The sequence below is a fragment of the Embiotoca jacksoni genome, unplaced genomic scaffold (genome assembly GCF_022577435.1).
Source record: "Embiotoca jacksoni isolate LCO1_2020_lvr unplaced genomic scaffold, fEmbJac1.0.p SCAF_40, whole genome shotgun sequence".
NCBI lineage: Eukaryota > Metazoa > Chordata > Actinopteri > Embiotocidae > Embiotoca > Embiotoca jacksoni.
This window is the reverse complement of record NW_027185393.1, coordinates 857028-884762: the sequence shown is the minus strand read 5'-3', so window position 1 is coordinate 884762 and position 27735 is coordinate 857028. Positions and strand designations below refer to the sequence as shown.

Genomic DNA, 27735 nt, shown 5'->3' with positions numbered 1-27735 from the left:
GTTAAGGGCAAATGGAGCGGAGCTACTATCTCCACCGACCTGGATCGAGGAGGGTCCGGATCGCGCTCAGCTGAGAGGAGACGACACGACCGGAGGTAAACCACGCTTCTTCTTGTTTTTTTTTAAATTAAAATATCACTTATTTATTTACCTGTAATATCTGCATGTCATTTGATGCCTGAGAGGCTCTGCATGATGGACATATTTGGAGAAATAATTGAATAGTTGTCTAAGTGTCCAAATTCTCTGAGCGCGCGCACGCACGCAGTCAAACCCGTTCAGTCGCCACGTTTTTAAATCCTACTTCTATATAAATTAGCCTGATCGTGTCATCTCCACTCTGTCGTCACCAGGCTACATCATTATTTTAAGCAACCCCGATTCACCCTGAATGCGATCACCGCCCACACTCATGTGTCAGTTAGACCTGGGAGGAGATGTAAACGGGAGATGACTGTGCTTTTTCCTGATCAGCTGTGCTGTGCGGATGGAGTCAGGGAGCGGGAGGCCGAGGCTGCCCGTCAGCGCTGCTCCCGGAGCCGCCGAGCTGGACGCAGAGCGCCGGCCTGCTGGAGACGCTGCTGTGATCTGATCATCTCTGCTGAACCTGAACTGCAGGACACGGAACATCAACCTGATTCTGAATCCCGGCTGAGACACTGATGCTCTACATGGACCCGGAGGGAGCAGGGTAGGGGAGGGAGGGAGGGCGAGCCTGCAGGAGAGACCTGAGCTTCACCACTGAAGTGCTACTCCACCAAGGCTAATGGTGAGTTATGCATTTTATTTCAGATTACAGTGAAAAATCACCACCACACATTTTCAAATGTTTGTAAACAGTTTGCTTTGAATTATTGCCATCATTTGTGTCTGATTTGGATACAAATTTCTAAAATTTCATCCTCACCTGCACCCTGACTGAAAACTCCAGATTGTGCAAATAGTTTTTACTTTTGGATAAAAACGGTCTCTCACATCACTGGAAGCCCATTCTCAGTGTTTGTGTAATGCAGGCTTCAAGTTTCCACATCACACTAGTGTAAGCTGCCTGTTGGACCAGGACTGGCTCCAGACAAGTTGTGATGTCATAAATATGCAACAGGTGCACCTTAAACTAAAGCCTGGTTCAGACTGACAGTCCAAATCAGTTTTTTTTGTCGTGTCCAGATTGATTTTTGAAAGTGTGGAAAGAAAAAAAACAAGAAGAAACAACAACACATGAAATGCTCTCTTGGCTAATGGGCTCCAAACCACATTTGGAGGTGTTCTTTCTATATTTCTACAGATGCGTCTCGGTTCAGATGCTCTCAGATCAGATTTTGTTGTGCTACCCACAACAAAACACACAATGATGACAGAGTGAGCATATTGTATGCTAACTCCAGCAGAGCCATCAGAGAGTGGATATTTTGGCGCTATGGAGGACAATGAGAACGACAGACACTGAAATTATCTGCCGGCACTTTGCTTCCGCGTTGGAAAGCTGCGTAGGTCATCCCCATAGCAACCCATGCAGAGAGTTTGGTGATGTCTGGAGACACCTAATCCCATCCGCCCATTTTGCAAACAACAAGATCCGATTTAAGAAACAAATCCGATTTCCCTGAACGAAGCCCAAATCTTTAGGTGAGTTTAGAGAAACGTTCCACTTTCAGCGCAAGAATTTGAGCTCAGTCTTCCAATACATCAGTCTGTAAAGTGAGGCTCAAACCTCCAAGAGAAGCAATAACCTCTGCATGATTTGATTAATCACTAATAACATTCAGTTACAACCTCAGCTGTGATAGCTTCTTCATCATCCATCATCTTCATGTGGCCTGATTTATGTTGAGGCAAACAGTCTTGTCTTGACCTAAAACGTTTTGGTTTCCATCGTGGGCTCATTTGTTGGAAATCTTCTGCCCTTTTTCCACATGTAATTAAAGTAATTAAAATACAGTAAACCTAAAGCTGGATTGAAGGATTTCATTACCAAGATGATTTACAGTTATTTTCTTTGATAATTCCTCTGAATGTAAAATGTCAGAAACAGTGAAATACAGCATATTAACTTGTTATCTTTACATCCAAAAACCCAAACTTGTTGACTTTGACAGGATAGATTAGTAGAGAAAACTTGAAAAATTGCTACCAGAGAATTTTTTGTTAAAAAATAACGTTCAATTAATTACATTTTTCAGTTACCAATTGTCAATTCATTTTCTGTCAGTAAACTGATTGAGAAATCAGCCAATCATTTCAACTCTGGAGTTCTATTTTTTTCATTGGTCCGAGGAAACAATGAAACTGTCTTGTACATTGGAGGTCATCAGGGGGGTCAACAATAAAATGTTGCCCTGAGCCTTCACAGGAAGTGAATCCGGCCATGCACCGGACTCTGATATCACTGCAGCAGTGCTTGGTGATACTGTTCAGTGTAATGCAAGGTGTCCCAGAAAGAGAAAATAACCTGCAGCAGCTCTGCTCACTGACTCTGTCTCTGTGGATATTAACTGAAACTGTTGGCATTGATCCGCTCAGTCAGCGGTAACTTCATGCAAAGCTGCGATGATAGAAACAGAGTTCTTCAAGCGCGGCTGAATAAACCCAATAAAAGATGGATTAACAACAAGACAAAGTGACTCTGAGGAACCTCAGGTTTCATCAGCTCTATTACTGCCCACATAATTATTCACACATTTGTTGGAAAATTTGCACCCCTGAAATAGAGTATCAGCTATGATGAGTTTTTTTTTGTTTTTATAACTCACCTAACAACAACAGGCAGGTTGTATTATTCCACATTGGCAGTGTTTTCATAGTCAATATGTCTGACAGGTATTTTTGTTTATAATAAATTGACAGTTCAGTGTATAAAATGTGAGAAGATACTGAAATACTGAAATTCCCTGAAGCCCAAGTTGACATATTCAGATCACTGGCAGTCAAAATTTTTACAAGTTTACTGTCATAGAAAAATAGCAAATACCACTACTACTAATATTAATACGAAGAATATTTTTGAAATTTTGTTTTCAGAGGATTTTATCAGAATGGCTGCCTTAATAGTGCCCGTGGCTTTTCAGGGTGTCTGAGGAAATAACACAATATTTATGTATGACAGGAATAAATAGGGGCCTAAAGAAAATCTTTGGCCTCCCAAATTGATGCGGTCATGGGCCCAGAGCTCATGTGCATTAGTTATTCATTATTTAATGTTAGCAGTAGTTTCTGGGAATTTGAATGAGCACATTTTTTCTGTTTTGTAAAACGCCTCATGAACACCATAAACATGTAAATGGTGTTTATTATACATGTACATGGTGTTTATGGGTGTTGCTTTTAAAAAAAGGGGCATTCACTGATTTTACATGCAGTCATGGTTCTGTAAACACAACATAACATTTCTTTTTGGAAACAATTAAAAAAAATCACGCAACGAAACATTTGACTTTCATATATTAAGGCTGAAAACTGTTTCCGTTGATGGTAAATTATTCTTTTGGTGAAAGAATACATTTAAAGAGGATTTAAACACTACTAGAAGTGCAGTTGGCAGATATTTTGTTATTAATTAGAAAACAACAGCTCTTATAACTGTCTAATTTGACATATTTGAAGATTATAAATGTTATTTTTGAATGATGCAGACATTAGGTTTGGTGAATGAGCAACATGTTTTGTCAGTAAATACATTTTGGATGCTTGCGTTCACACACTGCAGTAAATCAAAGCCTCAGTGCTGCCCTACCTGAGGATGTGGACAGACATCCCCTCTGCCTGGTTGCTCATCCAAATGTACCCCTCGAGGGTGTTGTGCACAGGTTTGGTTACGAGCAAATTATTAATAATTATCTTTGTTACACATGAGTAGCTAGCCTTATGACTCATGTCTCTGACAAAGTGTGTGTGAGGTTATCTGACCGACGGAGCTGCTTCATGTCAACATGGCAGCCATCTATGTCATTCTTTAAAAAAGAGACAGACTCTCTGACACTGACAACATACAAGATAAATTAAAATGTTTCGCATTTCAGTCTAAAAGACCAAAATAATGTCAACTAACACAGACCTCTCCTGTCCAGTGTTTGCAAGGGGAGCAAGAAAATTGTGTGTACATCTGCACTGTGGATCTAATTCAAACCCACCAATAGAAACTCTTGTCTCATCCATCAGCATAGACTCTGCCCATTATGTTCAATTCAACTTGCAAGTAAAATGTTTGACTCACAACCAAAAAGGTCTGATTTACAATCAAAACTTTAATAAAGAGGCTTCAGGAGAAAAATTCTGTAACTAAAACCACCAAAACTGTAAGAGACCATTTCTCACTTCATATATTTCTACTTACCTACTTTATTTTTAATTGCAATGTGAGAAATTTGCTGTCAAATTTGTAAAATTGTATTCTTGTATATCTTCATATGAAGACCTCTCGTCGGGAAATTGAGCCATAACTGTGTTTTTGACAGCTGCTTACAAAATGAATTCAACTTTACAGCATCAATTTGGAAACGTCTTGATCGACATCCCTGATTCTGGTGAAATGTGTTGGATACGCTCAGGATCAATAATCCTCACAAATGGATTTAGCTCATAGTTCTCAGAAATAATAAGCAGTCGGGAGAAAAACCCAGAGACACGGAAACATTTTTCATCTTTATGGATGAAAAATCCTCAAAGCGATGAATGTGTTTGCTTTTGACCAACGACATATCCTTATCATAAATATGATTTTGTGTTTGGAATCCCCAAAACAAGAACACAGGCATCAAACAAAAGAAGCCTAATTAGAGGATCGTATGTTGTGACCCAGCGCATGGTTGGTCATCTGGGACAAGTGGAGTGTTGCTCACAGATCTTTGCTCTCTGCGTGTGCACGCCTGTGTTTTTTTTTTTTCATTTTATGGGATCTGCAAAGGATTTAATCAGTCATGCTCTGTCTAATAGATGGGTTGTTCAGTGGAGCGTGATGAGAGAGCATGCTGTCCTGAAGAGAGGGAGATGAGAGGAGGAAGACATGACAATGTCGCTAAAATACTCGGCCTTGGAACACAAAGGAAAAGCGAGTTGACGCTGTCGTGAAGACGGAGCCGAGTTAGCTCGTGATTTTTTGCCTCCACAGGAATCTTCAGCTCGAATTATGCACATGGAGGAGTGTGTCCCAGTGAAAGGAAGGAGAAGGCCGAACTGTTGTCTGAAGGCACGTTTTGCCTCTTAACACCGAGGGAAGGCTCGACCTGTCCAGGACATGCACATCACTTACTGTATATGAGTCACTTTCTCCAAGACTCCTCCACATTCCTGCCTCCACAGATCATCATCTGATCTTGGCAAGTAATATTAATGCAAGCGCACTGATTCTTATTTCATAACATGTATCCATCTGTTGATTTACAATCTTCCAAACACACCGAATGTGACTTTTTTAAATGTCAATCGGAGCATCAGTGGTGCGGTGTGGGCAAATGAGACGAGACCTCTAACGCAATCTGAATAGAATCCAATATGTTGCTTCTTTTACAGCTAATGTGAGTATGAAGGTACGAGGCTGCAACTATGAGCCTCATCAGACAATCACGCTTATTTTTCACGTGCCCATTGTGCTGCTTTGTGTTAATGCTTCCTGCTTCTTAAAAAGTTTTAATTTCACGGAGCAATCTCTGAGACTTTTTGATCAGCCGTACCTCTCATCGACAGGTTGGCCAAGTCAATACATCCTGCAGAGATCCACTCTGCCAAGTCAGCATGAACCCTTCTCAGCCAAACAGGCGCTGAAGTTTAGCGCTGACAGCTAGCCAGTCCGTGCGGACATAATGTTCCATACTGAAAGTCCGAATCCCTTTTTTCCTCTCAGTGTGCAGCTCTAGTTCTGAGCCAGCGGTGGATCTGACTGATCTGATTGAATGGTGAATATTATATTTTCCATTGTCATTGCACAAGTACAACAAGATCAAATTTGCAGCCTCCTTATTTGGTGCTATAAAAACAAAAACACCAGTATAAGCTGTGTCCAACTGTAGTAAAAGGTGCACCAGTTTCTATTTCCAATGCAGCAACAAAATCAGAGCAATAAGTGCAATAAGTGAAACCTGACGATACTACGTCCCGCCCACCGATAGCTGTAACCTGACTGCACCACAGGCCTGTCAATCAAACAGACACGCCCCCAAAAACAGGTCTTCTTGAATCTTCTTTTCTAATGAATGAAGGATTATTTTCAGATAGACCTCCAGAAAACTAATAAGAAGGAGTGACTTTAGCTAACAACACCGAGATAACTGATGGACACATTTTATTCACTTTGGATTTGATGAGAGAAGTTGAATGGGAGTCTATGGAGCCGGAGGCTTTTTGGAGCCGACCTCTAGTGGCACTCGCTGGTAGTGCAGCTTAAGGCAAGGTCCTCATTTATAGCAGTTTGGCATGACATGGCTGTAGCCTCGTCTGATTGGTTAATCACTTAATTGTTTTACCAAGGGACACAAACTCGGCCTGGTTTTCTCTGGCGACGCAGACGTGAGTGAAAATAGCACTGCAATACAATGTTTTACCCAACATAACATTTAGAGAGGTGCTGTTAAAGTAATTATATCACACTTTTATTACGTCTATATATAATTTCAAAAATGACAAAAACATATTTTAGTTATTGTACGCTGTGAGAAAGTTACACGCGATTAGATTTTGATATCAAGCTTAATATGTAACAGAAAAACTTCCCATAAATGACAAAAAAAAAAAGTGTTATTCCACTGTCAGCTTTCACGACCAAAATCTTCTCCTTACTCTTTTGGAAATAATGAGAGCAAGTCGCTGCGTGATGGTGAGAGTCTGAGACACACGGTAACGTTCAAAAATGCTTTAAGTTTGTTCCTTGCCTTTGATTTTGTGGCATTTCGTCATAATAAAAGACCCTGACTCACATAAATACAAACGTGGTAACAAAGGAAGCAGCATTTTGATTGACTTTTATGAGAAGCACATCGACTGGCAGCGTGTCTTTGCAATGAAGCAAGGTCAACTTGTGTGAGCTGAAGCTTCAGGCTGCTGTCGCTGATTGTTTTCTCAGCTCAGTGGACAGAGCCGTGTCTTCTGAAGCACATCCTAAAAGGTTTCTTGCTATGAGCTACACAAGTAACAACCATCAAGCTAGCTTTAAAGCTAATGGCTTTTGACTGAGTTGTGATGACCTTCGGTTCTGCCCGAAACCCAGTCATTGAAATTATGCAGTTTTAATTTGACATTTTTCACTTGTGTAAATTCTTGTGCAGATTTAGATATAAAAATAACTTGCATTAGACAGCATCACTGCCTCTAAGGCTCACTAGATGGTGCTCTGGTGCCCATTAGTGGTGCGGTCCAAAGCTCCCATAGATGTTTAGTATGGTTGAGATCTTGTGATTGCCATGGCGATTGCATATAATTGACATCATTTTCCATGCTCTTAAAACCATTGGCACAAGCAGATTTCTTCCCATAGCAGGACAGGGCCACTGAATCCTTTCTCTGGAGGGGTCAAACATTTTGGCCTGTATGATCATGCACTCACGCATTTGTTGGTGAATATTATATTTTCCATTGTCATTGCACAAGTACAACAAGATCAAATTTGCAGCCTCCTTATTTGGTGCTATAAAAACAAAAACACCAGTATAAGCTGTGTCCAACTGTAGTAAAAGGTGCACCAGTTTCTATTTCCAATGCAGCAACAAAACCAGAGCAATAAGTGCAATAAGTGAAACCTGACGATGCTACGTCCCGCCCACCGATAGCTGTAACCTGACTGCACCACAGGCCTGTCAATCAAACAGACACGCCCCCAAAAACAGGTCTTCTTGAATCTTCTTTTCTAATGAATGAGGGATTATTTTCAGATGGACCTCCAGAAAACTAATAAGAAGGAGTGACTTTAGCTAACAACACCGAGATAACTGATGGACACATTTTATTCACTTTGGATTTGATGAGAGAAGTTGAATGGGAGTCTATGGAGCCGGAGGCTTTTTGGAGCCGACCTCTAGTGGCACTCGCTGGTATTTCAGTTTAAGACACATCTGCATTGGCCTCATTTTTCAGAGCCGGAAGTTACGATCAGCCCAATCACAGTTGCGTCATCTGCGAACCTGATGATTGTGTTCGGGGCAAGTGCAGGTGCAGTTGTGTGATGGGACTCATCCTTTTGTTGTGCTGATACCTGGAGTCTCACCTGAGGACGCTCTGACAGGAAGTTCAGGATCCAGTTGCGCAGTGGCGAGCTGAGACCTTGCTGGTGGAGTTTGGAGGTGAACTTTTTGGGGATGACAGAAATATAAACAGAAGAAACTGAAGGATGACTCTTCTGATCTTGTTCCTTTTTTCCACATCTTTGTAGACCAGTCTATCGTTTTTGCACCAGTAAATTCTTAAATGTGTAATGAGTGGTCAATGCAGTACAATCCTTCTATATCATCCCTTAGGAATTATTGTTGGACTGTTTTTACGTTGGTCTTTTTTTTGCATTGGTCTTTTTTTTTTCACAATTAATCAATAATCAGATAAAACAAACAGCAGATTAATCAATAATGAGAATAATCATTTACTGCAGTCCTACTATTTTAGCGCAATGATTGGGGATCGGCAGGTTTTTGTAATGGCCAGTTGAAGGGGCTCCAGTCACCCAGTCAGACCAGTAGACAGTACTTTAGTCCACCCTGTGTCCTGCTGGGACAAAAGAGCAGCTGGACTCACTGTTTGAACACCAGCCTAAACTCTGCTTCCTGTGTCTGATAATGTTCCTTGTGTTAATTTGATTTCATATTTCAGGAGACACTAGTACCGTGTTGTACATGTTTAATGATGTGAGTTATTTTAAGACAATGATGTCAGTGCAGTGAGGCAACACTACAACTACAGTACAGAGTAAAACAATGGCTTCACCTGCTTTCATCTCAGAAAACCGATGAAGGTTTGCTTTACCTGTGATAAATGTTACAATAAACTCAGTGTGTGCTTCCATGAGATTTCATTAATGCACTCTGAATACATACTGGAGGGGGCTTGAGTAATTGCGCAGGGCTTTGGAAACATGCAGCACATTCCAGCCTCTGACAGCAAGTCTCCAGGCTTCACATAGTCACTCGGACTACGATGAGTGAGGCTGGATGTTATGAATGCTGATGGTTCATGGCCGCATTGTTGGCAGCAGCGCTGGCTGTGTGCACACAACAAACCTTTTCATTTTCTATAACAAGCATTCTTACGGTTCTAACAGCATTTTAGGTGTCAGGAGAGTTGGATGGAGGTCGTTTTTTTTTTATTGTTTTTTTTTTTAGATTGGTATCATGTCACAGGATGGTGTGCCTAGCTTAGAATAACCATGATAACTGGGAAAAACAGTCAGTTCAAAAATACACCTACCAAAGCTTACCAATCAGAAACAATCATAGAAAAACAATTGATGAGTTTTCTGGAACTATTTAAAAAAATAATAATAATTGTAAACAGCCACACAGGAATCTTGAACCGCTTTCATATTGTATATGAAGTAATTGGGCAACTCAAGATGGTTGCATATTTACAAAGTTGGTCTGTGTTTGTTTGATTTCATGTATTTCCAAATTGTAAGATATATCAGAAATGTCAGATGTCATGAATGCTTCTTACAAACTGGGAATTGTTCCCTGGAAATAGAAACTCCTACTTTACATGAATGCAGCATTGTTGTTGGAGATTTCCATGTTTGCTCCCATCATGCCTGAACGCACCGAATCATGTGCTCACTGGCCGAATCTGGCAACCCACACAACAGCCGAAACCGAGGGAATGGAACAAACTATTGTTCCATAAAGAAATCGTTTCCTCCTCCTATAACATTTCTGTTTGTAAACAGAATAAACTAAAGAGATGCAACATATTAATCAGCAAGTATTTATCAGAATGCTGAACTTAAATATGCACATCTTAGACTGAGTATGATTGGCTCAGACCAGCACAGGATTACCTCACCAATTGTTTTTTTTCTGTAAACAAAGATAGTTGTTCTTTTGGATCCAAATTATTTAAAAAAAATAAAAATAAACACGGCCTTTGATTCAGTCTATTGTTGGACATTTTCAAAAATATCTATTAGATTTGGTTAAATCTGAGTCATTTGAGCTTTGTTGTAAAAAACCAAAACTAAGGACATTTTAGTGTTAATCTTTATGTATTCTGTGTATTTTTAGGGCAGGGCTATTGCCCCCTTTGTGCACAGTTGTCATGGTTACAGCTGTCGATCACGATTGATTGAAATAACGTTTTTCAATGTAAATCAGATTTCTGATTTCTAATTACTGTTTGTTGGTTAAATTGTTCACTTGTTTCCCAAAACAAAGTAATTGTGTGACCATTCAAGTCTGCAAATTAAGGCAGTCCCACATCTACCACTATGATCAGACCCACAACGACAATAAACTGTAACCGTGGTTAACATGTGGCCAACATTCGGTGCCGCTCATGGGTCATTATTCCATTCAGGACAGATGAGGAATTTATTGTTTTATTCTCATCCTCACCATTCGTAATGAAACAATAATGTCGGCAAGCTGCCTGCAGGTTTTCACCATTCATCTTAGCTGTTTTCTTGCTGCAGTTCTCGGTGGCGTGTCGATGAATGTAATCCAATAATGTACTGACAGCGACGGAGCATTACTGCACACCAGACTCTTCTTGTTAACAGCAGCATTAAATCAGCTTTTGAACATGAAATATTCTGGAAGGCGGAGAAAACTGACATTTTGACTTGTTATAGAAAGAAAAGCTCAGGTGTATTAGATAACATTGACTACTGCATTCCTTTTAGGTGAGCTCATTCCAGTGTCCTGGTGTTGTTGGGGCTGACTCACCGGCATGACTTACTCTGATACTTGATGGTGCAGAACCATTGTAAAGATACGTGTCTCTCGTGCTTTTCCTCCTTTGCAGGGATACCTGCAGGTTCCAGAACTTGATTTTGCCGTAAATCAGTAATTCGTTTTTTTGTGCAGTGATTTACCTTTTTACTATCTTTTCCTTGACGAAAAATGTAAAACATTTCTTCATTCATTTTCAAATGTAACTTTTCATGCAGCTTCTCTCTCATGTCATGAAAAAAAGGGGAGGGATATTTTTCTTCATACCGTAGCCGGGATAGTAACGGTTTTTCCCAGAATGCCTAGCAGTTGTTCGAATGTTCATAGTAGGCACCATAAGTGACATGCGTTGGGCATTAATGTGATTAACCTGTGATTCATGAGTTTGAGGGTGAAAATTAACGGCATGTTCTGAATTAGTGTGGTGTACAGAACCCAGGACCTGAGCTCAGAAAGAATTCATCTCTGCCTCGTCTCTCGGTTGCATAATCCCTGACTAGTCACATCGGTGTCAGAAGTGGAATATTGAGATGACAGTCACTGTAGGAGAGCTAGAGGAATTTATTACATGCAAGTGCCTTGGAAGGGGTGTGGCCGCAGTGAATTGTGGCCTCAAGGCAGAGAAAGTCACAGCTGACCTGGGAGAGTCGTGGCTGAGGGTGGATGCTCTACCTATGCACCAAGGCTACCACGGCTGGCTGAGACATCTAGGAGCATGGTGACTACCCCAACGATGTCATCAGTAAGAGACAATGCTCCCTTGCACACTGCCCTTTTAGTGCCACAGGTGGCACCCGCGGTCCCCCCGGAGGAGTGCAATGAAGCTGCCACGCTACAACGGGGAAGAGCTACCAGAGACGTATTTCATCAAGGTGCGGCTGGCTTCCCAGTTTAATACGTGGTCCACAGAGGAGACAGTGGTCCAAGTTGCTCTGGCCTTGGAAGGCAAAGCTCTACAGATTCTTACAGACCTCCACCCAGATGAACGACTCAGCTGGCTGGCCATTGAAAGAGCGATACAACACCGCTTTGTGTGCCGTGCTTATGCTGATGATGCCCAAGACAAGCTGGTCAACCGCCAAAGGAGAGACAGCGAGAGTCTGGGTGCTTATGCTGCAGATCTTTACCTTTATGCACCACACGGATACCCAAACTTCGACACCCCAAGCCAGGAAGAGCCCTCCAAGCCTTCGTCCGGGGGCTCCAGCCGGAGTGGCTACGGGAACACATCCATCTCTATGCACCAGGAACACTGACAGCAGCCCTAACTGAAGCGGAGCGGGTTGAACATGTGCTGACTAGAGACTACCCCTCCAGCACAAGGCTTCAAGCACGTCAGGTGGACTGTGAGGGGAGTGATGATGAAGATGTGACCCGTCAAGTCACTTATGCATCCCCACAATGACCACGACGTGGAACCAGAAGGACACCCTTGCACCCCAGGGAAGGATTTACCGATGTGCACGCTACTGCCCAGCACCGACCCCAGCTGCTGTCAAACCAGTGTGGCGTGGAACAATGGGAGAACTGCCACCCGCAATCAACTCTTCCTCCCTCATTAACCCACGATTACAGCTTGGCCATCTAGGCCAGAAATAAGGGCTATATATGGACTGCAACCTTAGTGACACTCCATGCAGAGCCCTGGTGGGGACCGGATCCACCATTTCCCTGATCCGTCCTGGCACCCTACCTGGTATGGATGGCTCACGACCACGAGGCTGGAGGCCCACTAAGCGTCGTATAACCACAGTCACAGGAGACTGTGCCACAATGAGGGGAAAAGGAACGCTGCAAGTGACTGTTGCTAATCACAAGCTCATGCACCAGTTCTGGTTAGCCGACATACAAGACCCATGCATCATTGGACTGGATCTGCTGGCCAAGTGGGAGGCTATAGTGGATGTATCCAAAGCTGTGCTCTACCTGGGTTCAACAACCATAGCACTCCACTGCTCCAGTGAAGAGGGATTGCGACTTGCCTCCACCCCATCGCCACCAGTCCAGGGGTCGGCTGTACCACCGTTGCCTGCGCAGGGGTCTCCCACTCCATCACCACCAGCGACCGAGGAGGTCTTGCACACCTCACCACCCCAACAGCTGTCCAATGAAACCATACAAGCTGTTGACGACCTGTATCACAGGAGTTCTGAGGGTCTTGATGCTGATCAGAGACACCAGCTGTGGGAGCTACTGGACTTGTTTACTGACATCTTCGCAGCCAACGATGAGGACTGCACACATACTAGTCTAGTACAGCACGACATCGATACAGGGAACGCACGGCCCATTCGCCTCCGCCCTCGCCGCTTACCGTTTGCAAAGCGTGCTGCAGCTGAGCAGAAGATCAAAGAAATGGTGGAGGCAGGCATCATCGAGCCCTCCAGTAGCCCGTGGGCCGCCGCAGTTGTCCTTGTCAGAAAGAAAGATGGCACCTGGCGCTTCTGTGTAGACTACCGTCTCCTCAACCAGGTGACACTTAAAGACTCATACCCACTACCCTGTATCGACGATGCCCTCTACCACATCTCTGTATCCCGCTGGTTCAGCTCCCTTGACCTCCACAGCGGCTACTGGCAGGTAGAGCTGGCACCTGAGGCATGGCCAAAAACTGCATTCTCTATTGGTATTGGTCAAGGATTGTGGCAGTTTAAAGTGATGCCGTTTGGACTCTGCAATACCCCAGCCACCTTTGAGCGCCTCATGGAGAGGGTCCTGGCTGAGATTCCTCGGAGTCGCTGCGTCGTCTACTAGGATGACCTGCTGGCTCATGTTGCGGACTTTGAGGGTGCTTTGACCAACCTGAGGGACGTCTTCCTTGCCATCTGCCAGGCCGGTTTACATTTTCACCCAAAGAAATCTCACCTGTTTCGGCGAGAGACATCCTTCTTGTGTCACGTCGTCAGTGCATCTGGATTGTCCACTGACCCAGCAAAGGTGGCAGCAGTGAGAGACTGGCCTGTTCCCCACAACATTGTGGAGCTGCGGAGCTTTCTGGGTCTGGCCTCCTACTACTGGCGGTTCATAAAGGACTTTGCCACCATTGCTAGCCCACTTCATCAGCTAACACAGAAAGGTCGAGCATTCAAGTGGGGTGAGGACTGCGCCGCTGCCTTCACACAACTTCGGTCAGCACTCGTGGAGTCCCCCGTGCTGGCCTATCCAGACCCCCAGCGACCATTCATTGTAGACACTGATGCCAACAATTTGGGTCTTGGCACAGTGCTGTCCCAGGAGGGGGAGCATGGTGAGCAGGTCGTGGCCTATTACAGCCGCTCCCTCAGCCGACAGGAGAGAAACTACTGCGTCACCCGCCGATAACTGCTAGCAGTCGTCCTAGGACTCCGCCACTTCCGACCGTACCTCTATGGGGTCAAATTCATCCTGCGCACAGACCATGCCTCTCTCACCTGGCTTCTCCATTTCAAGGAACCAGAGGGGCAGCTGGCTCGGTGGCTGGAGACACTACAGGACTATAACCTCGAGATACGCCACCGGGCTGGTCACCTTCACACTAATGCGGATGCCCGGTCAAGACACCCCTGCAAAGCAGAAGAGTGCCGGTACTGCCAGCGAATTGAGGATCGTGACACAGCAACTCCAGTGGTGGCAGCCCTGCGCACTGGTCCCTCACGTGTTGACAATGCTTCCCCCAACAATGTCCAAAGGTCAAACGAAATTGGGTGGTGGTGCTCCACTGTGACCGGCTTGCCCCCTGCCGAACCATGGCCCCATCTGGAAGGGGATCAGAGCCAGAGGATCTGCCTTGGGCCCCCATTCCACCTCCCAGACCCGCCGAGGATACTCCAAAACCGGCTAAGCTACAGCGACGGCTCCCCCAACACCTGAGAGACTTTGTTATGGACATATAGGTTGCTAGGGACAGCTAACCACCTTGGTGGGGGCAATGTAGCGTTGGGATAGTAAAGTTTTTTCCCAGAATTCCTAGCGGTTGTTCGAATGTTCATAGTAGGCACCATAAGTGACATGAGTTGGGCATTAATGTGATTTGTGTATGAAAGTTAACGGCATGTTCTTGAGACAAATAAAGAGCCAGTCCTGGAGTCGTGCGGTGAATGGAACCCCAAGATCTGAGCTAAGAAAGAGTTCAGCTCTCTTCCTCATCTCTTGGCTGCATAATCCCTGTCTTGTCACATTACTTTCTCGGACAAAACATTGTAAACTTGTGGTTTTGCAGGATCTGAAGAGAGTGCTGTCCTTCCCTCCATACCCTGGGGATTACCTGCATCCAGTGGTGTATGCCTGCACCGCGGTCATGCTGCTCTGTCTGCTGGTCTCCATCATGACTTATATTGTTCACCACAGGTAAGAACACGTGTTTATTGTTGGATAGATTCGCTTTTTTGATCTCAATACAATATCCACATGCCCATATGTGCGTGTTGTGAGAGGTGCTGGTGACCATAAAGGTCTGGGCGTGCTTCAAAATGCTTCATCAACTTATAGAATCCAACAATCACACCTACTATAATCAGGTAAAGTGTGCAGTCATGAAAGCAGACAGGATTTGTACTTCTCGATGAGTGGAATGACTGACTGAACACTCACCGTTGAATATATCCTTCACTCTACAACATCATCTCTTGTATAGCTTCAATGGAGTACCGTTTTTGGTCTGAATGCTACGTTCAGACTACATGATACTCTTATAATAGTAACCTGATCCGAAAGTCCAAAAATGGGGCATCAGGCATGAGAACTGATGGTTTTATCTCTTGTAGTGTAGCTGACGACAACCAATGCTGCATCTCGGAGGCCTCACATCGTCACAACAAAAACACGGCTGTTGAATTCTTCCACCTTCTCTTTCATCGTCTGAAAACTTCTGTAACATTTCCATGAAGTCGACAGCAAACAAACAACAAGCTAAATCACAAACAACCCATACTGCCTTCGTTGTGTGACCCGTTAAAGGCTTTCCATTTTCAGGTTGTCTGGACGGCTGTATGCCCCCACTAACCATTCAAGTAGTAATTTACATGCATATCTGTTCGATGTCGTTGATCTTGCTGGCAAGAAGCTGTAACTTCTAAAATGTAGATGCTTCACACAATTTCAAAAACTGACAACACAGAAGATTTATACAATCAATAGAAAAGAATAATAATAATTTTGTCCTATTAGATATTTGTGTGAAATGTTGTCAGAATTAACGTATAATATATTGATTTATGGCCATAGATGTATTTTGTGACGACAGTATCTAAAGCTCTTATTTTGACAGCTGATGTCACTTCATACTTCATTTGGGGCAACTACTCTCTTTCCGCCCGTCTGAAAGTCAGCAATTTGTGCTGGAGAGAAAAAAAAAGACCAACATATATGTTAATTGATATTCAAGCATTATCTATATATGATAGGTGTGTGAAAAAGTGTTTGCCCCCTTCCTGATTTCCAATTTTATTGCATGTCTGTCACACTTAAATGTTTCAGATCATCAAACAAATTTAAATATTAGTCAAAAATAACACAAGTAAACAGAAAATGCAGTTTTTAAATGAAGGTTTTTATTATTAAGGTAGAAAAACAATCCAAACCCACATGGCCCTGTGTGAAAAAGTGTTTGCCCCCTCCTGTTAAAACATAACTTAACTGTAGTTTATCACACCTGAGTTCAATTTCTCGAGCCACACCCAGGCCTGATTACTGCCACACCTGTTCTCAATCAAGAAATCACTTCAATAGGACCTGCCTGACAAAGTGAAGTAGACCAAAAGATCCTCAAAAGATAGACATCATGCCGAGATCCAAAGAAATTCAGGAACAAATGAGAAAGAAAGTAATTGAGATCTATCAGTCTGGAAAAGGTTCTAAAGCCATTTCTAAAGCTTTGGGACTCCAGAGAACCACAGTGAGAACCATTATCCACAAATGGAGAAAACATGGAACAGTGGTGAACCTTCCCAGGAGTGTCCGGCCGACCAAAATTACCCCAAGAGCACAGTGACGACTCATCCGAGAGGTCACAAAAGACCCCACGACAACATCCAAAGAACTGCAGGCCTCACTTGCCTCAGTTAAGGTCAGTGTTCATGACTCCACCAGAAGAAAGAGACTCGGCAGAAATGGCTGCATGGCAGAGTTCCAAGACCAAAACCACCGCTGAGCAAAAACAACATTAAGGCTCGTCTCATTTTTTCCCAGAAAACATCTTGATGATCCCCAAGACTTTTGGGAAAATACTCTGTGGACTGACGAGACCAAAGTTGAACTTTTTGGAAGGTGTGTGTCCCGTTACATCTGGCGTAAAAGTAACACCGCATTTCAGAAGAAGAACCTCATACCAACAGTAAAATATGGTGGTGGTAGTGTGATGGTCTGGGGCTGTTTTGCTGCTTCAGGACCTGGAAGACTTACTGTGATAAATGGAACCATTAATTCTACTGTCTACCAAAACATCCTGAAGGAGAACGTCCGGCCATCTGTTCGTGACCTCAAGCTGAGGCCAACTTGGGTTCTGCAGCAGGACAATGATCCAAAACACACCAGCAAGTCCACCTCTGAATGGATGAAGAAAAACAAAATGAAGACTTTGGAGTGGCCTCGTCAAAGTCCTGACCTGAATCCTATTGAGATGCTGTGGCATGACCTTCAAAAGGAGGTTGGTGCTGGAAAACCCTCCAATGTGTCTGAATTACTACAACAACTCTGTAAAGATGAGTGGGCCAACATTCCTCCACAGCTGGAAAAGACTCATTGGAAGTTATCACAAACGCTTGATTGCAGTTGTTGCTGCTGAGGGTGGCCCAACCAGTTATTAGGTTTAGGGGGAAACACTTTTTCACACAGGGCCATGTGGGTTTGGATTGTTTTTCTCCCTTAATAATAAAAACCTTCATTTAAAAACTGCATTTTGTGTTTACTTGTGTTATTTTTGACTAATATTTAAATTTGTTTGATGATCTGAAACATTTAAGTGTGACAAACGTGCAAAAAAATAAGAAATAAGGATATATATATATATATATATATATATATATACAGCAGAATTATTTTAATTACACATTTGTTTTTAAGGTTTTTGTGAAGAATTTAGAATAGCCAGTAGAAAGTGTTTATACGAGTCATTACATTCACATTAAGGCTGTCTCTGTGATTTGCAATTGTACTTAAATATTTCAGAGCTGAAGGATTTATGTTGCTCATTCTAGTAGCTCACTCTCACAAATGTACACTCTTTCCCTTTAATGCTTCTTAAGGCCAAAGATGAGACTGACTGCTGTGTTCATTTCGTCTTGTTTAATGTGTTTTGACCAAAGAGAAGCTGTTCGTCTTTGTAATGCTTCTCTGTGTAATTCTATGTATTCATATTTTGCAGTGTGATCCGCATCAGCAGGAATGGCTGGCACACACTCCTCAACTTCCTCTTTCACACAGGAGTGACATTTGGAGTTTTTGCCGGAGGCATCAATCAGATCAACTCACCTTTCGTGTGTCAGATTGTACGTGGTTTTTTTTCTTGTTCTCCCACTGTGGTGATATTTCTCAGCACTTTGACGTGTTTTGCACTGGACTGTGTTCCTGAGAGAACAGGAAGTCTTCGTGCTTGTAGGTGAAGCAGCTTTAGTCTGGTGATGGGAGTCTCTTTTTAGGGAGTCACACTGTTCTTTCTTTTGGCCCCCTCACTTCTGGCTTTTATAATTCAGCCAAATTTAGCAAAGTTCTGATCTGATCTGTATATGTGCACATACTGTAAAATCATCAAACACTATTACGCATGCATTGAACATTTCATTTATATCGAGCCACTAAACAGTGCATCTCATCCTTGTGTATAAATATGTTACAATTTAATGCTCCTGTCATGTCCGTGTCAAATAGAATAAAATTATGAAATAATAAAATAGTAAAAATAAAAATAAACCATCCAAAACACAAATCATTAAACAAATTACTCTCAAAATTGAATACTGTGTGCCATAAACAAAAGGCAAACAAACAAAATTCACGTGTGCAAAACAGCAGCTTTAAACCATTTTAACGGAAACATTGTAAGTAAGTAAGATTATCTGACAATCAAATTTATTTATATTAAATAGCAAATTTATGCACAACAAAAGTACTGCACATCACAAGCAATCAAATATACTAGAAAACACTAAAAACCATTAAACATGAAAGAAATTAAGAACAATATTTAGCAGAACAACACACGAGGACATACTTGAGCTGTAATTAATACTAAAAGTTATCAATACTTAAAATGAAATCAAAATTGGGTCTAATCTGGAAATGCCAGTGAGATAGAGATAGATAGATAGATAGATAGATAGATAGATAGATAGATAGATAGATAGATAGATAGATAGATAGATAGATAGATAGATAGATAGATCGATAGATCGATAGATCGATTTCATCCTAGACCAATACAAAAGACTGACAGACAAACCAACATGGTCTATAGCTACATCTTTGTTGGTGAAATATGGAACATTGGAGGTCAAAGATAATATTGTGTAAAATACTGAACCTTATGGCTGCGCAGAAACAAATGGCAGCACTGAAGCAAAAATAAAATAAAAAAATATAGCAGTTTATTTTTAGATCCTGTTTCTTCTACCTTCAAGGCCTCTGTATGTGCACTGTTATGCTGTATTCTAGCCAAAGTGAATCATGAATTAAATATAATCATAACATGGGTATAGTTCGGTGCACTAGTGCAAAAGTTATTTCACGCAGCGATGCAGTCCAGCATGTCTTATGGTTCAGTGGACAAATTGTGATGCATTTCTAACTCTGGACCTGTTCATATATTCAGTCCGTAGACATTGTGACTATTTAATTAGCGGCATGATGCAAATATAACAGAATGAGGTGCATTTTGTTGTAAAAAGATTATCTATCGAAACACTCATGCTAATTTCGACCCCTTTGATAATCTCTGTTTACTAAACTCTGCGTTAGGTGGGCATCGTGCTCCACTACGCCTCTTTGTCGACGATGCTGTGGTTGACGTTCACTGCCAGGAACATCTGTAAAGACGTGTCCAAAGACCCGCTACGGGCTCAGGACAGGAATGGACCGGCCCAGACTCGCTCCAAACCAACCATCCTCAGGTAAGCTGTGACCAGGTGTTTGTGGGTTCAACATGATGACGGCATGACTAGTCAGCCATGTGTGAACGAAACAAGCGTCCTGGTTTTCAAGAGCATCATGACAGCTTGATGCAAGAATGCTTTATAGATGTTAACGTGTTAGATAGCCATGATTATAGCAGCGATGCTAATGCCCTCTGACCTCTTTCTTTTGCTGAAGTATTGAGCTAACTGTTTCTTATTCAGTTCGGTCTTGAGTGCTCTTGCACTTGCAGAGAGATGACAACAATACTTGGCTACTTGATGCTGCCCGTATTGATTACCCTGTCAGCACAAACTACCTAATCGTAACTCATACAGACTTGTTAGAGAATTAACATCATTACTGCCCATCATGTTTGTAAAGTGTTTCTTTACTTCAACTAATATTTATTTGAACAATTCTAATTTTGTTTTGTTTTTGGAACACACTGCACTATAAGAAGATGGATATCAATCTCCTGAATATAATTTATGTACAAAGCTGTGTTTGGCCTAGCTTAGCATGCTGACTGGAAACAAGAAGAGACAGTTGTTCTGACTTAGTCAAGACCACAGACTGTACATGAACGTGGACATAGCTTCTGGGAAGTGTTTTAAGCTGCAATACCAGCGAGTGCCACTAGAGGTCGGCTCCAAAAAGCCTCCGGCTCCATAGACTCCCATTCAACTTCTCTCATCAAATCCAAAGTGAATAAAATGTGTCCATCAGTTTTCTCGGTGTTGTTAGCTAAAGTCACTCCTTCTTATTAGTTTTCTGGAGGTCCATCTGAAAATAATCCCTCATTCATTAGAAAAGAAGATTCAAGAAGACCTGTTTTTTGGGGGCGTGTCTGTTTGATTGACAGGCCTGTGGTGCAGTCAGGTTACAGCTATCGGTGGGCGGGACGTAGTATCGTCAGGTTTCCGATCAGATCGGTCAGATCCACCTCTGGCTCCTCCCCCAGCTCGTCCAAATATGGTCACTTCCTGCTCCAAACCGCTCCGAATTAGCAAAGATGGTGACGGACAGAATCTGAACTGGAGGATTCATAACGTTCACAAACCAACGATGACATCACTGATGGATGATGACTGCTGGTTGATGGTTGGTCCAGACCCAGCTTGTGCCTCTCGTTTATTAACATAAAGCCATGCTAACGCCATGCTCACAGCTCCGCATCGCTTTTTCTCTTGAATTTGGCACTAAATGCTAAAGACAGCATGGCTAAGCGTTAATCCTGACAATATTATCATGCTGAGGTGGAGGAGGTAAAATAATTATAATGTTCACCATGTTAGTGCAGCATATAAGCATGTTCATCCTGTGGAGAACATAGGTGAGTGGGGGTTGGGGTGGGGGGTGTTTGAGTCTTAACCAATGTGGTGGAGAAAATGACCGACAGACTGATGATGTCATTCAACACTTATGTGGCAGAAAAATGGCAGGTTTTCTACTCTACTGCAAAATCTCGATGCCAGTATTTCTACTTGATTCTTTACTTTTTTTGCAGATTTTATCTTGTAAGTGACGGAGTCCCTCTCATAATCGTTGGAGTTACAGCAGCGTTTGGGATGGATAACTACGGCAGCAGGGATGACGCTTTATAGTAAGTATTCACTATTTATAAGGAATCAAGGTTTAATCCATTGTAAAAAAAAAATAAATCTGATGTTTATGTCTCTGTGTGTCTCTTCCAGCTGCTGGATGGCATGGGAACCGAGCCTGGGCGGGTTCTACGCCCCGATGAGTCTCCTGGTGTTAGTCATGGCAGTGTACTTCTTGTGCACGTACATCCAGCTGAAGCGCCACCCGGAGAGGAAGTATGAGCTGCGGGTTCTGAGCGAGGAGCAGCAGCAGTTGTCATCCAGTGAGTCAAACCATCACTGCCACAGTGACGCTGGGGGATCCTCGGGGCTGGCCGGGGACTGCCAGCCGTTCGCTTCGGGCGTATCGATACTGGCCAATGAGCACTCATTTAAATCTCAGCTCCGCGCCACCGCTTTCACCCTCTTCCTCTTCCTCGCCACCTGGGCTTTAGGAGCGTTGGCCGTATCACTGGGACATTTCCTGGATATGATATTTAGCTGCCTGTATGGGGCTTTTTGTGTCACTCTGGGACTCTTCCTGCTCATTCAGCACTGTGCGAAACGTGACGACGTGTGGCACCGTTGGTGGGTTTGTTGTCCGTCCAAGACGGAGGACGGGCATGGGGACGGACAGAGCCGGAGGCAGGAGCTCCATCAGCCGCTCTGCCACCTGAACTCCCCGTGCTCAGGCAAGCAGCCGCTGCTCTCTCCTCACCTCATCCAGAGCTCTTCCAACAAAATGACGCCACCTTCCCAGAGCCCAACACCCAATCACAGCGGTCCGTGCTATGTGACCGTGATGACTCCTGTTAGTGCTTCCCCCATCTCCACTCTCATTGAGCCAGTGCCCTCGCCGCGGCCACAGTCACTTCCCGATGAACTCCCTCGTCCAACGCTTCCCCTACAGAGTTGCCTTACTGACAGAACAAAGTCACGCTCCTTTAACCGCCCGCGGCCCTGCCTCCAGGACTACCGCTCTCACATGGCCTCCACCAGTATGGATGGGAGTGTGCACAGCTCTCACCTGGACAGCCCTCATGCTGCACACCACCTGGAAGGCTCGCCGTTGGTCTCTAACAGCCCTCACCCGGACCTCCAGCTGCCCTGCCCCAGCCCTCACTTGGAAAAGCAGCTGACTTCCTGCCACAGCTTGCAACGCCAGACCTCCTGCCAAAGCGTGCAGGACTCAATGACTCCGTGCCCCACCCGAGCCCACAACATGCACGACAGCATCACCTCCTGTCACAGCCTCCTCCTGCCTTCTCACGGGGTCCACCCCTGCCAGTGGCACATGTACAGCTCGGCCGACCACTCGTCCAGCGCAAGCTGTTGCGAGAAACCCGATCCCTTCGCCTTGCAATATCAGCAGGACGCCGACACGTACAGCTGCATGGCAAAGACGGCAGACAAAGAAACGGATCATCTCAGTGTGGAGGTAGAGCAGAAAGTTTTCCCAAGGAACACCCTGCCTCGGCAGCACGGCACCGTCAGCCGGCGAGGAGCCATCGGCCGAAACCGGAGTCTGCAAGAAGACGGGCTGTGTGGTTCAGATGTGACAGGAAACATACGGACTGGCCCCTGGAAGAATGAAACCACTGTATAGTGTTGTTGTACGAGGAGCAGCCACACCTTCCAGCAGCCCTGTGATCACATTTCTTTGTAAGTGGGTCCCCTTGCCTTCAGATTTGCCCTGAAAACCACAGGCTGAGTTTTTACTGAGTTTTCATATCCCAATGATATTTCAGATCCCTTTATGACAAAGTAAGTGTGTTACAAATACATTTTTATAAGGAGTATTCAATGGCAAGAAAGGTTGAATTAATGCTGAATTGATATTCTGCTCCATGATGTTTAAAGTTGCAATCAGTAATGTATGGATCTTCCGGGTAACAGTGGCTCATTATGTTAAAGCGAGAAGGTACTGCGTTTGAACCCCATCGGTTCCAGTCAGGGCCTTGTATGTTCACTTTGAATTTGTTTCAGCTCCAGCTCACAGACATGTGGGTCAGGTAAAATTAATACTCCTGTGTCAATGTCTTCACAGCTTCAAACCTTTCACCTGAGTCCAAAAATAACCACCAAAGGGGTTACCTAGACTCAGTTGGCCAGAATTAGTTTTCTAAAAATAACAGATGTGGTCCAAATGGGAACAGACCCAAAAGTTTCATCTAGGATAGAGCTGATAGGGAGCTTTCTACCAAATGGGCAATTGACTGGCCAATCAACTTGGCCTGTACAAATTTATTCTGGCGTAAATGGTTCCCAACCCAACATGGTTAGACAGAGTATTGTCTCTGGCCTGTCGATTACTCGGAAGTCTACATGTTCAGACCTTTATTTACTGCCCTTGAGCAAGGAACTGGGATTTAAAAAACACAACTTCTACTGGCATTTGGCCAATTGCTGGTGATACTTTACCGTTTACAGTAATTATTATTCAGAGGAAGTAAAAATCAGAAAAAATGAGTATTCTCAACAGATCTCAAATTCTCATGCTCATTATGCAGCAAGCTCCATTCAGTTTTCCAGTGCTCCACATAGTACTTTTGGGTTTAGAGTGGATGTCTTCAATGGTTTGGAGTGTCCGATAGAATTTTTTTTATCCCACGATGAAAGGGCAGTGAACACACTGAAGTATAATTAGGCATTATCCAAAATGTGGTCATCCTGAAACATATCCCAATAAAAAGAAAAACTCCAACACAGGCCCCAACATGATGCACCAGTAACTGTCCAACAGTCAGAGTTCAAAAGCAGCGCAACATGTCAGTAGGTGAGACTGAATATAATTTGGACCCGGCCTCGCTCAGGTCCTGGTGTGCTGTGCAATGTTTCCCACTCAACGGCTTTACTTCCAGTTAAATATATAATTTATAAAAAGCAGAACCAAATAAATTCCTGTGTGCCCACATGAATACTGAAACAGGAAGTGGTTTTGCTTTCTGTAAGAATTCCTCCAGTCCACCCTGACCATTCGTTCCCTCTGTGGACGTCCTCTTGCAAAAATGTTTGCGACGTGGACAATATGTATTACAAGTCACAGCCGGACTTTGAAGGAGTTTTGATTCGGACATGCTTTCCATTGGTGGCATCCAAACACCGTGGGAAATATAGAATTGTGTAGAAAGCCTTTGCCGTGTCCACTCACTGTGCTGAGGACAGGAAGGATATGTAGTATGACGAACCGCATGCGTGTGCATCGGTCAGCACACTCTGACATAGAAACCTCCAAATGTCTCGTTAACAGGAGGAAGGACTACAACCAGCAAAAACGACTTTTAAGAAAGGTTTTTTTTTTTGCTGCCAACTTCGTAACAGATCTTAAACACTCAGGAGCTGATCACTGAGATTCTCTAGAAACTATGTGCATTATGAGAAGTTTAAGGAGTCATCATAAACATCTGCAACCCCCCCCCCCCCCGTTCACAAATTATGAAGTATTATGCAAAAATGGCAGTAGGATGTCACTGATTGCACCTTTAAATACTTGGATTGATCCATTTTGAAAAGATTTATATTTATGAAGGTTATGTTTCTAATTTTAAATATGAGTGGTTACACATGTGAAAACACATCTGAATCAGTGTGAGCATGTGTGTGTTTTTCATGTGTGCAACAGTGCATGAGTAGGTACATACAGATGTGTGTTTGTGCTATAAGTGTTTATTATTATTGATCCACCCTCGCAGAATTTTATGAATAACTTGGTAAAGATTAATTTATGAAGTCTATGAAGATTTTCTGTGGACACACTTTATGTATGCTGCCAAAAAGAGTCAAATAGACTTGTCTGACAAATATTGCACTATTGTGTTCCGTAGTGAGCCTCACTTGGTGAGTTAATGATTCCAAAAAACTGCAATGTGCTACAACGCACAAACTTTGTATAGTGCCAAAATGATGTGCCAGTTTTCACTGTGATGAGAAATTACACACAACATATTCTCGGTGAAACATCACAGAGTTTGTAGCATCATACAAACTTTAACTCAGGTTTTAGAAGATCATCAGCAATCCTGTCACGTAGTCCAGAAACTTCCATATGTTTACCCCAGACAGATGTTTCATGAAGTAGAAATAGCACTGACGTAAATTAGGTTCATTTTCGTGTTCATAAAGCGAAACTAAATTAATTGTTCCCTTCCAGAAGAGCCCAGTTCTGGCAAAGCTTGTTTTCCTGCTCACCTCAGTTTGAAAAACTGGGTGAAGTTTAAATTACAATTTATGCAGGAAATACATTTATTTTCTTTCTGTCTGAGAGTCAGATGAGAGGATGGATATCAATTGGATAACTATCAAAAATGAAGGTAGAGTCAGGAGGTGATTAGTCCAGTTTAGCGTTTCTAAATAAAATCTTTTAAACGGGACATATGCTGTTTCAAACGATGTACTTGTGTACTAACTCTCTTTATTCTGAGTGCATCAGTGTGTTCACACTGTCAGTACAGAAACATCAGAACACTACCAGCACCAAGTCGCCATAAACGGTCGCCATCTTGGCTCCGTAGAGGAAGGGGCGGGGCTACCGAAGTAAAGGGTTTTTAAAGGAAAGCGTGTGAAGAAGCTGCAGCTGTTCCTGAACACAACGTGGTTCTTCTCCACTGCTGCTGCTGGACAGAAGAATCAGTGTGTTTATTGAGTGTTAAACAGAGGACACAGAAACACACTGATTTCTGGGTAAAATAATTCAAGCTGCAGATATTGTGGAGGCTGATGTGTTCACATGATGAGGTCATTTCCTGTCAGTGCAGAACAGCAGCGTGCAAAACAACAATTTGCACCAATTTGTTAGTGCACTAAGGGAAGTATGTCGTTTGGAACACAACACAAGTGTGTTTATTGGTGAGCGTTACAGGTGTTGGTGTATTTTTCGATAGAACTCAGCTAGCTATCTTTCAGTCTTTATGCTAAACTAAGCTACGCTAAGTGAAGCACCTTTTGGCTCCAGCTTCATAAGAAATGAGTGTGTATTTCAACTCTTGGAGATAGTGTTGGTATTATGAAACAGCTCAATTCCAGCGCTATTATTGATAATAATAATCTTAATTTCAGGTCAAGTTGCCAGAGCTTTTAACCATCTCATGGCTTTCCTTCACAAATTAGCTTGTCAAGTTCCAAGTTTCCTACTCGGGGCTCTTTCAGACCCTTGCAAATTTACCTGCACACTCAAACGTATTCACTGAATACAAAATTATATTTATAGAATATAAATGCAAATAATATATTTAAATTTCTTTATATATATAATTTTGCTGGGAAAACTCTTTTCTCTACTGAAAAAGTCCCATCATGCATTCAGAAAAGAGACAAATGAAATGCCATGAAGATGCAGCTTTGGAAAAAAGTTAGTGAGACTAATTGTTATTTTGTCAAGATTAATCCTGGCTCAGTTCGCTCGGACTTCTCAATCCAGATTTGGATTTTTTTTTTGGCCTCTTCTGTGAAAGCCCTCTCTGGCTCATGGTATTTAGCAGCACATTTGAAACACACGTCTTTTCAATTTTACCCAGTTAAACACATCCTTACATTTGATTTTCTGCTTTTCGACCTTCATACAGACAATAGTGTTAACTCAAAGAGGACCGGGTCATATCACTCTGTTACATATTGTAGATTAAACAAAGATGTTCACTTATGTGTCAACATATCCCAGTTTGATGTAGGTGATCATCAAACGACACCAACCTCCAGCCCGACATTGATGACTATGTACATGTGATGTGCGTCCCCGTGTTGCGACAGCTTTAAGTGTCTTCCCCGGCAGGTTGCAGTGATCACTTGTTCGTGTTGAAATGCCACCAAGTGACACCATTTCATTGTGGCATTGTTTTATTTCTCACTTCTATTGTGGATTTTTTTCTCAACAGTGTAAAGAAGCAAATGGACAACTTGTTAGACGGAGGGAGTACCAATTTGAGCACTGTGTGTTGTCTGCACTTGAAATAAACATTTCCTGTGTTATACGGCATGAGTCATTGTTCTCTGTTGTTCGGGCCATTAAGCACCCCGGGGTCGTGTTCTTTATTTATTTTGTGGTTCTGTTTTTATTTAAGAAATTTAGTAACCTGGGGGAACATAAAACTGAAAATTAATATCTTACAAGCTGATACACATTTTTTAGAGGTAATACGCTGAAATGACGTGTTTAAAAATGTTTTAAAGACCATATTTTCCGAGGGCAGTGGGGTTGTGTTGGGCGGAGGAAGAAGAGGAGGGTG

General features: G+C 43.0%; 1 protein-coding gene across 1 annotated transcript; it reads left to right on the top strand.

Annotated features, from left to right (window-relative positions):
* Positions 1–3: 3 nt before the first annotated feature.
* On the top strand, positions 4–27483 carry adgra1a (adhesion G protein-coupled receptor A1a). Its single transcript, XM_069168543.1, has 7 exons — positions 4–95; positions 475–769; positions 15049–15176; positions 18190–18313; positions 19779–19930; positions 21442–21537; positions 21629–27483. The coding sequence occupies exons 2-7, from the start codon at positions 767–769 to the stop codon at positions 23118–23120; spliced, it is 1995 nt and encodes a 664-aa protein (XP_069024644.1). The 5' UTR covers positions 4–95; positions 475–766; the 3' UTR covers positions 23121–27483.
* The last annotated feature ends 252 nt before the right edge of the window (positions 27484–27735 follow it).

Coding starts and splice junctions, on each gene's coding strand:
- adgra1a (XM_069168543.1), top strand. Junction 15,177..18,189: donor ACTTATATTGTTCACCACAG/GTAAGAACACGT, acceptor CATATTTTGCAG/TGTGATCCGCATCAGCAGGA. Junction 18,314..19,778: donor CACCTTTCGTGTGTCAGATT/GTACGTGGTTTT, acceptor ACTCTGCGTTAG/GTGGGCATCGTGCTCCACTA.